Genomic DNA, 13446 nt, shown 5'->3' with positions numbered 1-13446 from the left:
TTTCAATTCAGCCAATAGAGCCATCTTTTTTGCCGATAAATCTAAAATTTTCTGCTTAAGTTCAGCGCCCAAAGTCTGCAAGTTGCCGATGCCCTTGTGCTTCTCATTGGCAATTTATTTCAGTTGTAGCATCTCTTCTTTGAGTTGAGCTTGAGCTGCTCTATCGGCAATGCGCTGAGCAGCCCATTGATATTGCAGTTGGCGGCTTTCTAAATGGGCTGCTGGGAAGAGTACTTCCTCAACCTCGGCAGGGACCTGGCCACGGATTGTTTTGAAAATTGCCTTTGCGGGGTCCGAGTCATCTACCAGTTGGGCGGTGTCCTGCTGTAGCAAGTTCAGGGGAGCTTCCAACTTAGACTTAATTTCTGCCGATATTGTTCCCAGAGCAAGGGAAGAACTTGTTTCCTCTCCATCATCGTCAGAAACGTCAATGGCAAAGGAAAATAGGTTGTTTGGGAAGTCTTGTTCCTGAGGAAAAGAAAAAGAGGTCAGTTAAGGATAAGTATGAATATTATAAATCGACTAGGTCAATCGGCTTACCTGTTTCAAGGCAATTTCCTATGCTTGGCTAGAGGAGGCAGCCTAGAGTATGCCGTGTGGAGGATCGGCTGAACTTGCCGATGGGATATCCTCTATGGCCTCATTGGTGGTTGGCTCTTGGGACATTGGGGCAGATGTGGGGATCGGCATGGACTTCTGTCGTTTTAGCTGTGCCTCGGCATCTGTTAAGGCTTTGCACTTTGCTTGGGCCTCAACAATGTTTGGCTGGGGGGCATCGACACTTGTTGGTTGTGGAGCTTGGACATCTGGTACGCTTGCCGATGTACCTATTTGTTGCTACAAAACAAGTGTAAGGTATGATATTTAACAGGTAAAATGTAAAATCGAAGGAATACCTCTGAAGGTTTGTCAGAAGTAGTGGTGCTTGATGTCGGAGGAATTACCGATGACGATCCAGCAGCGGCTCTTACACCCTGATGATTAATGTTAATACAGTTTGTGATCGGCATGAGTAGAAATAAGCGGGGTTGTTACCTTGAATGCCTTGATCAGGGTTGTAGCAGCAGCCGATGGAGTGGCCCTAGTTGTAGCCAATTTGGACTTTGAGGTGATGGTCTTGGCATGGGTCTTCTGGTGAGTCAAAGCAGCTAAGGTGGGGGCGTTGTAGCCGATCGGTGATATCGGGGAAACAGGCTGAAGATTGAAAGGTTTCCCACTTTTACTCATAGATGGTGCTGGGTTGTTAACTTGTCCTGAGAAAGTTAGTTACCGATATATGAAAGGAAAAAGCAGAAGGGAGTTAAAAGAAACTTACTGCATCATCAGGGATGGCGTATTCAAGGTCGATCATGTGCCGATATGTGTGAGCAGATGTTGTAAACAGTTGTTCCTTCCACTCTCGCCACCATTGCTTATATGATTCGGTGATGAAAGATACTGGTGTCCAGTTGGATAGATCGACATCTGCAGTATCAGCATCGAGGGAGAGTTGCACTACCCTGCTCCAATCTGTTCCGTAGGTGATTGTTTCTCTAGGTTTGACGACATCGGCAAAACAAAGTTTGATTGGCAGTTGCCCAAAAGCCAATTGATGAGATACTGCCGATGGGTTGTAAAATTCATACGTGATAGTGGTGTTTTTCCCGCTACCGAATGTGTTTACTGGAATTGCCCTGGGAGTAATGATGGCCATCATGAGTTCATTATCCTGATTCAGAGTGTCATCGGCAAAGTTGAAAAGAAGGGGGAATCTGTTTTCTTTGTCAATATAAGGTACCTAGGCCCTATGATCACGAGAAAGACCATTGTAGAAGCTTTGGAAGAATCTGCCGATCTGGTCTTCATTGGCCTCGGTTCTAGGAAGGACAATTATGGCTTCACCAAAATTGAGGGGTGAGCGTGTTGCTGATTCATCGTCCCCAAGCACATGATCTTCAGCAATTTCTCGTGGGAATTGTTGGGCAAAGAAGTCCCATTGCAAACGTTTATGCATATGGGCATTCAACCACATGTTGATAAACCACCACGGGCCTCCTAAGTTGCCGATGGGTTCGCCAAGCAAAAGTTTCTGAGACACTTGATGAAGAAGATGATAAGTGGAGCTCAGAAGGTATCGGCCAAGTGGGAACCTTACACCATTAGCCAAGAGTTCAGCTGCGGGGAGGAAGGCGTTGGTTGGTCCTACTGATCGACCACAGAAGATAAATTTTTCTAACCACATATTCAAGAATGTGGCATGTTCCCTCTGGTTAACTGTCCTGGTCTTCTGGCATTCTTGAATGTATCCCGTCCAACCGCCGATGTTGCGGGTATTCACCCTATATTCAGATTTTCTGCCATAGATGGAGCCTTCATCGGTAGTTGAAATATCCAAGCCAGTGAGCATGTGGACATCGGCAAGTGTGGGAGTAGCTGGGCCATGTCCAAACATAAAAGTGTTTGTTGTGTCTGACCAGAAGTAAGCAGCTGCAATCATCATTGACTCATTCTTTTGCATATCGGCAATAGATAGCCTAATGCATTGGTCTAGCTTCCATTCTGCCCAGTATACTTGCATCGACTTATTGACCCTTAAGTACCAATCTTTCCACCCTTTGGTGGTTTTGGGCCAAGATCGGAATGTATCTTTCCATAAATTCAGAGAGAAATTTTGGGCTCTAAAGGGGACTCTATTGACTTCTGCATTAATCAGATCGGTTGGATCTGGGTTACCCATTGGTCCTAGGCATTGGACATGTGGCTGATCGGTTGGAATAACTAATTTGTTGCGCAGTTCCTAAGTTTAGAGAATCCGAAGAACAAAAGAAAAGAAAAATTACCGACTGTATGAACTCGCAAAGACCAGAGGAATCGAGGTAAAAGGTAACGGAAGAGGAACGAACCGTAGGGACGTCGAAGTTGATTGCCATTATCTTGAGGTAGGTGGGGGCATGAGCCGGAGACTTGAGGTTGACGCTGGAGAAAAGTTCTTGTTGGTTGAGGTCACGTAGTTGTTCATCGGAGTCGCCGCTGGAAAGAGAGAATGTCAAAGATTAGGGTCTGAGGGTAGAAGACGAGCGTTCCGGAGAAATCTATTTATAAGCCGCTTGGAGTAGGGGTATTTTGGACTTATCTCTATACCGCGCGCATGTAGGTTGAGGTGGTTCAGATGGATATGGTAATTGTTCGCACGATAATCAAGGGATTGTACAGATGATTTGATGGCAAGTAATCATGACTTGGAAGAGATATCGGTATAGGATATTTTAATTCTGAAAGTGACGGCATTATTATGTTAGGATCTTGCCGATGAATTATTGTTTCGGTATCTTAACCATAATCAAGGCAAGGGTGGTTGGCAATTGTGCGATATTTACTGAGGTGCATGAATCAGGATTAGATTTGATTAGATTTGATAACAGATCAAGTTTTGGCTTGAAGGATGAGTTACGGTAATTAGGCGAAGGCAAACGTTGTCTGGAGTAAATTTCGGAGCATTAATGGTTTTATACTCTGAAATTGGGGGGCATGTGTTGACATCGTTTTTTGCACGTGTCAAAATGATCAGAGTGGGCTAATCGGCAGAGGAAAGTTACTGTGTATGCTAACAGCCAATGAAAATCAGCTTGTAAAGATGGTTGCCGATGAATGGTGGTGATCGATGGAAAGGTTGATTTAGACTCGGGCGTTGCCGATAAGGTTGGAGATGTTATTGTCGATGCCGATGAAGGACGGCTTGAAGACTACTGCCGATGAAACAGGGAGTATGCCGATGGACAGGAGGACGGTGAGATTTCCATCGTAATTGAGGCGGACAGGGAAATAGATAGGAGTTGATTTCCTTTTCTATATTTGTTAGAGTATGATTCATGTAAGAGTCACGTGTTTCCTTAGATATGGGCTTGGTGTCCTAGTTGTGTTTGGTTGTGTCTCTTTAGATCAGGGTATAAATATGGAGTGAGGGGCAATGTAATAAATATATCAATCAATATCAAAACCAATTTTTACTCCTATTTGCATCTACTTACTTTTTGGCGACTTCGTCAATTTGCATATTTTTTCTTTTTTACGAGTTCTCATTGATTCGGCGAGCTGCATCGCTTCAGTGCGACCTTCGGCGATTCTCAAGTTCCGCGTGAGTACCTCTTGACCGTGACTTCCGGGTGTATCGCTGTTGTTAGGACCAAAGTACTCGTATCTTCATCCTTGTCGATTAACAGGTCAAATCGACTGGCATGCTTTGGATATCGATTCGGGTATTAGTCCTTTGTGTTTGCAGATCCACTTTTGCATCAACAGTGGTAGTCATGACTCTTCATCCCATTGACTCGTAGAGTGCCTAGGTTCACTCCCCTGCTAAGATTCACTGCATATCCATCTGGGAACATTAACGTCTGGATCCATTTTAGTACTTCCCTCCTTTGATCGATTTGCAAGACGAAATTGACCTTAGGCCTTTTCTAGTTCTTGTTTTGGCCACTAGGAGGCTGCATCGCTTGATTCGGTCTATCGCACAACGTCGCTAGGTCCACTCTAGCCTTAACGTTGTCCTTAGACTTGTCAGTGTCCATGAGAGTTCCCCAAAGTGCCTCGGCGATATTCTTTTTAGTGTGCATTATATAAATATTATGTGGTAGAAGAAGGTCATCGAAATAGGGGAGCCTCGTCAAGCCGGACTTATGAGTCCACATATGTTCCTCACCATATCCCACAAAACCACCTTCTTCATTGGGCACGAGAGCATCTATCTAAGCACGAACCTCAGCACCACTCCTCAAGTGCGGTTTAGGGTCTGTCACTTTGACACCTTTCGTAAAGCTCTTGATGTCTTCTCTGAATTCATGGTCTAGAGGGAGGAACTGACGATGCTGGTCGAACGATGAATACTTGCCACCCTTCTTTAACCAAATGAACCTCACAGCTTCCTTGCATATTGGGCATGGGAACTTCCCGTGCACACACCAGGTGGCAAATAACCCATATGCCAGGAAGTCATGCAGGGAGTAGTGGTACCAAACGTGCATTTTGAAGCTTGTCTTTGTAGCTCGGTCGTATGTCCATACCCCCTTCTCCCAAGTGTGGATCAATTCATCAATCACAAGCTCCATGAACACACCCATATTACTCTTCGGGTGTCCAGGAATTATCAACGACAAGAATACGTTATGCCATTGAAAGGAGATGCCGGGAGGGAGATTGAGGGGGATAACAAAAACGGGCCAGCATGTGTATGGGGCAGCCATCATTCCATAAGGATTGAACCCATCTATTGCTAGCGCGACACATACATTACGGGCCTCAGCTGCTTTGTCACGATGTTTGTCATTGAAGTACGTCCATGCTTCAGCATCAGACGGATGTACCATCTTCCCAGGATTAAACCATTTGCCATATTTGTGCCATGTCATCTGTTTCGCGGATTCCTCGATCATGAATAGCCGTTGGATCCTCGGCAGGAAAGGAAGGTGCCGTAGCACTCTCGCAGGGATCGAAAGCTGCTTTTCCTGACCATCACCAGAGTCTACCTCTAGGTACCTGGAGGATTTACACTTCGGACAGTAATTTGCGTCCTTGTGTTCTTTCCTAAATAGGACGCACCCCTTCGGACAAACATGTATCTTGTCATACGGCATCTTAAGCATACGAAGGAGTTTCTCTACCTCGTACAAGTTTGTCGGCAAAGTGTGCTTCTCCGGTAGCATGGTGCCAAACATGGCCAACATCTTATCGAAGCCTTCTCGACTCAGGTTTAACTCGGCCTTCAACCCCATTACGCGTCCAACCGCATCCAACTGAGAAATCATTGTACGCTCATGAAGGGGTTTCTGTGCCGAGTGCAACATTTTGTAGAAGTCCTTTGCGGATTCCTCCATCTCCTCCTTCTCACGTTGTTCAGCGAAGTGAGCTTGGTGGGCGTCATCTAGCATGTCTGCTACCCCGGCATCATCATCAAAATCCTTGAGGCGTGCTCTCACCACCTCCGCTCTTATACAATCTGCTTCACCATGGTAGATCCACTGCTGGTAGCTAGGCGTATAACCATTAAACATAAGATGTCTACCCATAGTCTTCTCGTCTACCTTTCTCCTGTTGTCACATTTGCTACAGGGACACCAAACTAGATAATGTCCTCCTGCTCCTGGGCCAAATGCATGTTTCAAGAAATGATATGTCCCCTTCACCCATTCATAGTTATAGTCACTGCCACTTCTCCAGCCCGTGTACATCCACTGACGGTCCTCCATCCTTTAACATTTACATCATAGAGTATTGTGACCATCAATTACATCTACGCGGTGTTCCTAATGTCTAATAGGTGAGGATCGGTCCTAATCCCACCCATGGCTGTGTAGATGAGGTTAGTTTCTAGGCTCCGCTCCTCTCCGAGATAGAATTTCGGCAGTACCTCCCCGTTGTTCTCCCGATACACGTCCTGCCAAGGAGAGTGTGTATCCAGAGAACAACAGGGATGAGCTGCCGAAACTCAGTCTCGGACCAGAGTAGACCATGGAAACTAACCCATCTATGCATCCGCGGGCTGTCCAAAAAACGTGGACAATCCAAAACAGATACGGTCGTAGATATGCAAAGATCCGCATACCTACGACCGTATCTCTTTCGGACGGGAGATGCCTAACTAGGTTACGTGATCTAAGACAATGATATGGGAGGAGGGCTTATTTATACCTAGGGTGGCGGTGGAGTCAGGCTAGCGGGGCAGTGGCGAGTCGGGGCAGTGATGAGGCGATGCTGTGTAGGCAGACCCGCAACGCCGATGAAGAGGATCGGGGTCACCGAGTCCCCTCTGATGTGCTCTTCTCTGCAAAAGAAGAAACACAATACTATAAGTTGAAAATTTCAGCAGAACCTCCCCTGTACGGGGAGGTTTCCAAAACTTGCAAGAAAAAACCGGCATGATGGCCGACAACCACATATCAAGGGAACAAATATGGCACGATGGCCGATAGCCAGATATATATTAATCCACCACCAACACACCACAACCTCCACCACCACGACCACACCACTACCACCACAACCACCACACTACCACCACCACCACCACCATGACAACACCACCACCACCACAACCTCCACCACAATGACCACACCACCACCACACCACCACCACCACCACAACCACCACACTACCACGACCACACCACGACATCCACCACAATGACCATGACCACACCACCACATCCACCACAACAACCACACCACCACCACCTCAACAAACACACTACCCACCTTCTCCACCTCCACCATTGCACGCCACCACCACCTCGACCTCCACCAAGACCTCCTTCACCAGCATTGTACACCATGAAGCGAGAGAAGGGCATACCTAGACGTCGGAGGGACGTCGGAGGCCGCAGATGGGGCGACATCAAGGGGCCAGGGCGGGGCACCTCCTCCTCCTCTCTTCTCGGCCTCCTCTCTTCTCCTGATCCCCTTCTCCTCTTCCTCCCTTTCTCCCACCTTCTACTCAGAATGGGGGCGGGCACGGCGAACAGCGTGGATGGGGTTGGCGGGTGGCGCGGGGTCCTCCTCCTTCTCTGGTGGCCGGCGGATGGCACGGACGTTCTCCTCCTCCTCGGGGCGGGCCGGCCGGCGGGAGTGGGCGGGCGGCGCGGCCGGGGTGGGGCACCTCCGGCGGGTTGAGGCGAGCGGCGGGGTGGGGCTATTCCGGTGGCCTGCTCCTCCTCCCTCCTCCTCTGGCCACCGGGGGCCAGGGGCGCGTGGGGTGGCGGGCCGCGCGAGGCGGGGGGGTGGTGGGGCGATGGGGCGCACGGGGTGGCCGGGCGCGGGGCTAAGCGGCGCGCAGCGGCGGTGGGGCACGCGGGGCGGTGCGGTGGTGGGCGGCGAGGCACGCGGGGTGGCCTGCCACGCTACGGCGGGGGGCGCGGGGTGGCCGGGCGTGCTGCGGCGGGCCGCGCAGGGCGGCGGGGCGCGCGGCAGCGGTGGGGTGCGCAGCAACGGCGTCAAGTTCTTTGGGCGTGGAATTTGGGCCGCTGGCCGATTTACGGTTGGGCCCTTTGCCGAGGGCCCAGATCTAGAGCCCTCGACAAAGATTTTTTATTTTTTTAAATATTCTTTGCCGTGGGCCATTGGCCAGGCCCTCGGCAAAGAGCCCCTTTGCCGAGGGCCAGGCTAGGCCCTCGGCAAAGATTTTTTTTTGTCTGTGGGCGGGGAATTTGGGCGGCTGGCCGATTTAGGGTTGGCCATTTGCCGAGGGCCCGGATCCAAGGCCCTCGGCAAAGATTTTTTATTTTTTTTAATGTTCTTTGCTGAGGGCCATTGGCCAGGCCCTCGGCAAAGACCCCCTTCGCCGAGGGCCAGGCTAGACCCTCGGCAAAGAGTTTTTTTTTGTTTTTTTTAACTCAGTTTTTTTGTGGTGCTATAATACATTATTTAAATCTCAATTTTAAAATTTGGACCAAATTTGACTTTTTTGATATATTTCCCTAATTTATTTCTTTTCGTTGATTTTTTCGAATATTTCAAATTTGAACTGCAGGTGGATGGAATAATGCAATTTAGTGATTCGAAAAATGTTATTCATGGTATTTGGTGTATGTTGAGTCCCTATCCATGAACTCGCATCAAATTTCGGGCATCTTCTTCACGTAACATGACGAGGAACTTGTCGGAAAAGTATTTTTAAATTATATAAAATCCATACGAAGTCCGAAAATCATGAAACTTGTCGAGGTGTCATGTTATCGCATGTGTAGGTTGTGATAAAAAATTGAGAAGGTTTCAAGCAAGTTGTGACGTCAAATGCCTAAAACCCAGACATCTCCACGATCACATATAGGGGCGGCTGGTGATTGAGCCACCCCTACAAATGGCCCCGTATTTATAGCACCGATTTGTAGGGGCGGCTCAATCACCAGCCGCCCCTACAAATGCCCCCATATAAAATAGATACAGCACCTTCTTCCTCCTCGGGTCACTCACTCTAACCCGTGAAAAAAAGGTGGGGAGGCCTTGGGCACCTCCCAAAAATTGCTCTACTAAGGGGGGAGGTTTTGGTCTCAAATCCTTTGGTGGAGAGGTTGTAGAAGGTAAGAAAATGATATTCCACACTTTTTTTGAAGTTTTAATGGTTGGTTAGTGAGTAATTAGAGTTTTGTTTTTCTCTCTCTTCTACGGTGCTTGAGCTATTTATGAGCAAATTAGACCCAACTTTTAAATGTAATAGGGTAAATTAGGGAGGGGAACAAGATCATACCCTTATTTGGTCCATGTTTCTTGATTTTAGTGAACCATTAGTTAGTTTTATGGATGTTTCATGTGCATGTGATCTAGATCTAGGGTTTGGTTTTTTTATTAATTTCATTTTTATAAATTTATGTTTGATAAAATTGGACTAGGGTTTGTATAAAAGATATTGGGTAAAGTATAATTATTGCTAATTGTTGTCTTTGAAATTATTTATTGTAATCAATAAATATGTATTTTAATTATTCATGGATAAATGGGCCATTAATTAATTTTCCTCTACCATGGTGTGTTTGTATGCTTCATGTAATTATATTAGATTTATATTCATATATATATGAGGTATATACAATTATTCTCAAATAATTATTACTTTGATTCATTTTTATATATATCTGAATAAGTAGTCCTTTAATGTTTGTTTTGTTGTTGTAAAAGATGGAGTACAGGAACTCTTGGATGTATGGTTCGTTAAGGTTCAAGGTAGGTTTTGCGTGAAGAGGTAGATAAATTTATTGAAGCCGCAACGAAGCATGCAACGACATTGAAAGAGAATAAGGATACAATTATTTGCCCCTGTAAAGATTGCAAGAATCGTATAGCATGGACAGATGTGACTATCATCATATCACATTTGATTATGCGATGATTTATTGAAGACTACACAGTGTGGATTCATCATGGTGAAACGGTTATTGTTAACGACGAGGATGATGAGGAATACGACGATGAAACCATAGAATCCATGTCCCAATATTCAGCAGAGCTTGATGCACGAATGGATTTTGAGTTTGGCAATGAACAAGGTGGTGATGCTGGTGGTTGGGATGGTAACGACGAATGTGGTGCCAATAATGATGGTAGAGCACGTGTCGGAGTTGAAGATGATTTAGATGACATGATTCGAACCCTTCGACCAAAGATTTTACTAAATAGCCCGAAAGGTCTAGAAAATTTGGAAAGAGTGACAAAAGCATCGAAGGAGACTGTGTATGGTGTTGAAAAGAGCTGTCCGATACATTGGACATTAGTACGTTTCGTGCTTGGGCTGCTCATCCTGAAGGCTAAGTACGGCTGGTCAGACTGTAGTTTCAATGATCTATTGCATCTCCTGTCATGGGTGTGAGACTATATATTTATATACGTGTGTAAGACTACATATTTTTGTATGTGTATGAGACTATATTTTATGCATGTGTGTGAGACTACCCTTTGCAACATCCAGATGACTCTATTTGAACATCCACTTTATTACTACAAAATTTCATTTGTCAAAGTTTGAGCACTTTAAATTTTCAAATTTAAAAAAATGACAAGTTCAAACGAGATTTTCAACCACTAAATGTTTTTGAGCTGAAAAAGTGATGAATTCTAAAGTTGTATAACTCATCAAGATCTATAACTTTTATTTTGATCATTTTTTATCTGACAAAGTGATAGTAAACATTGTTCACAAATCAAAGTGATAGTAAATAATATTTACTAATACTTTGTCACATGAAGAAGTGACCAAAATAAAAGTTGTAAATAGTGAGGAGTTCAACAACTTTTATGTTCACGACTTTTATTGTTGAAATCATTTAAGGTTTCAAAATCTTGTTTGAAGTTGCCATTTAGTGAAATTCAAAATTTAAACTGTTCAAATTTTGTCAAATGAAAATATGATCAAAATAAAAGTTGTACATATTGATGAGTTCTACAACTTTGGTATGCATGAGTTTTTCATGTGAAATCATTTACTCTTTCAAAATATTGTTTCAAGTTGAAATTATTTGAATTTCAAAATTTGAATCATGCAAACAAAGTCACATGACAAGATGACCAAAATAAAAATTGTACATGTTGATGAGTTATACAACTTTTATGTTTACAATATTTTCATTTTATTTCATTTAACGTCATAAAATTGTATTCGAAGTTTTAAAATTCAAATTTTTAATTTTTGTTTTTTTTTGTTTTCTATATTGTTTTGACTATAATTGTTTATCTATATATTTCTTCATATATAGAATAATAAAAAATATTATATTTGTGTATATACACAATTTTTTTATATTACTTTGTTTTTTTTATGATATAAAAATATAGAATTTATAATTTAAAAAAAATATTTGTAGGGGCGGTTGGATCAGGAACCGCCCCTAAAAATTCATTTGTAGGCGAGGCTGGATCAGGAACCGCCCCTACAAATGCAAATGCATTTGTAGGGGCGGCTGGATCAGGAACCGCCCCTACAAATGGTACCTAGTATAAATACGAGGGAAGCGCACGGGAGTCATCGTCTGGGCGCTGTCTTCTTCCTCCGACGCTGTCGGGCTGCCTAAGGTTTCCGCCGCCGGTCCCGTGCCCGCCCACACCCGCACCCGGTCCCCGGTGCCCGCCCCCGCGCGCCGACCCCCGGCGTCCCGCGCCCGGCCCCCGGCGCCCTCCCCCACGCGCCGACCCCCGGCATCCCGCGCCCGGCCCCCGACGCCCTCCCCCGCGCGCCGACCCCCGGCGTCCCGCGCCCGGCCCCCGGCGCCTTGCCCCCGCACACCGACACCCGCACCCGGTCCCCGGCGCCCGCCCCCGCGCGCCGACCCCCGGCGTCCCGCGCCCGGCCCCCGGCGCCCTCCCCCGCGCGCCGACCCCCGGCGTCCCGCCCCCGGCCCCCGGCGCCCGCCCTCGCACGCCGACGACCCGCGCCCGGCCCTCGGCTCAGGTTTGTTCCGTCCCTTGAACCTTCTTCTTGTCTTCAGTCCCTTGCTATATTTTTTCACTGTCATGTGAAAAAATGTGGGTATCACTGATTCCCGCAACTTTTGAACGTGCTTCTGCAAATTATGTGGGTATCTATCTATTTTAGAATAGATGTGCTGTCTCGAGACACCTTGTTTTATTTTTCAAAGTTCAAAATTTGGCTAGCCTGTTCTCACTGATTCCTTCATCGCGCAATGTAACGTATGGAACTCGGGTATGTAGTTGACACCTGTTAACTGATCTTATGAGGCTGAATTCACATTAACGTTGTTCACAGTTACGTTTGTTTTAGCATGAGCTCCATTATTGTGTAAATAATAATTACAGATTACGATCATGTAATGCTGTACACACCAAATGCTGGGATTGGAAAATCCAAGCACATGATATAATTTACATATAAGCGATTGACGTTGGGTCATTCCAGGCTGCATTTAGAGGGACAGAGTATCGTCCACTAATTTATTTACACTAGTAAACTTTCTAAAAATGTAGTCATGCAAGGCCTCATGTCAAACAAAATCCAGGATGGCCATAGTGCTGTACACTATGGATGGGGCAAATAACATAAATTTATTTGGTGTCAAAGAGGGTAGCAATACTACTGAAAGGAACTATCTGTCTACGTAGTCATGTTGAGGTGAAGCATGAGATTGGGTAACATCCTGGTGCGTCTTTTTTGCCGTGGACATAGGATCACTGAGCAAATTGGCCATGCCTAGGAGTACATTAGTAGACAATTTAAATAAGATAAGATGATACTCTAGAGTGGAGAAAGCTAACATAGGCAGCGCCTGAGAATTTGCCATTTGCAGACTTATTCTGTCTTATAGGATAATAAGAAGGTTAAGACGAAGAGGAAGGGTCAGAAAGAATATATCATGTGAAAGGGAAGTAGTAGTTGCCAATAATACCAATTGGTACCTTGCTTTATTTGTGTTTTATATTATAAAACAGACTCACGGAGCCACGTATCGGTAATTACTGTACTGTGCATTGCTACACTATCCCATTTAACTAAATTATATATCATTCGGTTCTATTGTTACACTACAATTAAATTATTTATTTGAATATAAATTTTTGGAGAGCATGTCAATGTCCAAAATAACATTATTCTTTCGTGGTGGAGTGGTACTGAGGGCACTGGTCATCTTTTAATCGTAGCACTGGTCGTTCACTGTCTTTGTATATCAAATTTTCTAGTTCCTTGATTAAGAGGAAGATCTCTATATTCGGATGTTCAGTACCCAGCTGCCCAGCCCAGCCGCAGCTCCAGCCTGCAGGCTGCAGTTAACATCTATCTAAACCATAGGAGCAGGTAACCAAAAGCTATTTTGCTTGAACACTGTCGATCAGCTGCTGGCCCTGCCCTTGCTAAATTAGTGTTGCCAGCTGCAGTCCTAACACCTGCACTTGCTGAAAATGTCAGTTATTTGTGTTTCTAGTGTTCTGCCTTTGTTTGGGCAGTTGTATGAAGTGTTCTGCCTTTGTTGCCAG

General features: G+C 45.4%; 1 protein-coding gene across 1 annotated transcript; it reads left to right on the top strand.

Moving 5' to 3' along the window:
* Window positions 1-7501: 7501 nt before the first annotated feature.
* LOC136543294 (uncharacterized) lies at window positions 7502-12833 on the top strand. The gene is made up of 2 exons (XM_066535778.1): window positions 7502-8008; window positions 12780-12833. Exons 1-2 carry the CDS (start codon window positions 7502-7504, stop codon window positions 12831-12833), a joined length of 561 nt encoding a protein of 186 aa, XP_066391875.1.
* Window positions 12834-13446: the final 613 nt, after the last annotated feature.

Source organism: Miscanthus floridulus, chromosome 3 (genome assembly GCF_019320115.1).
Source record: "Miscanthus floridulus cultivar M001 chromosome 3, ASM1932011v1, whole genome shotgun sequence".
In the NCBI taxonomy this organism is placed as follows: Eukaryota; Viridiplantae; Streptophyta; class Magnoliopsida; order Poales; family Poaceae; genus Miscanthus; species Miscanthus floridulus.
Note: the sequence above shows the minus strand (reverse complement) of the source record. Positions and strands in the feature narration are given on the sequence as shown.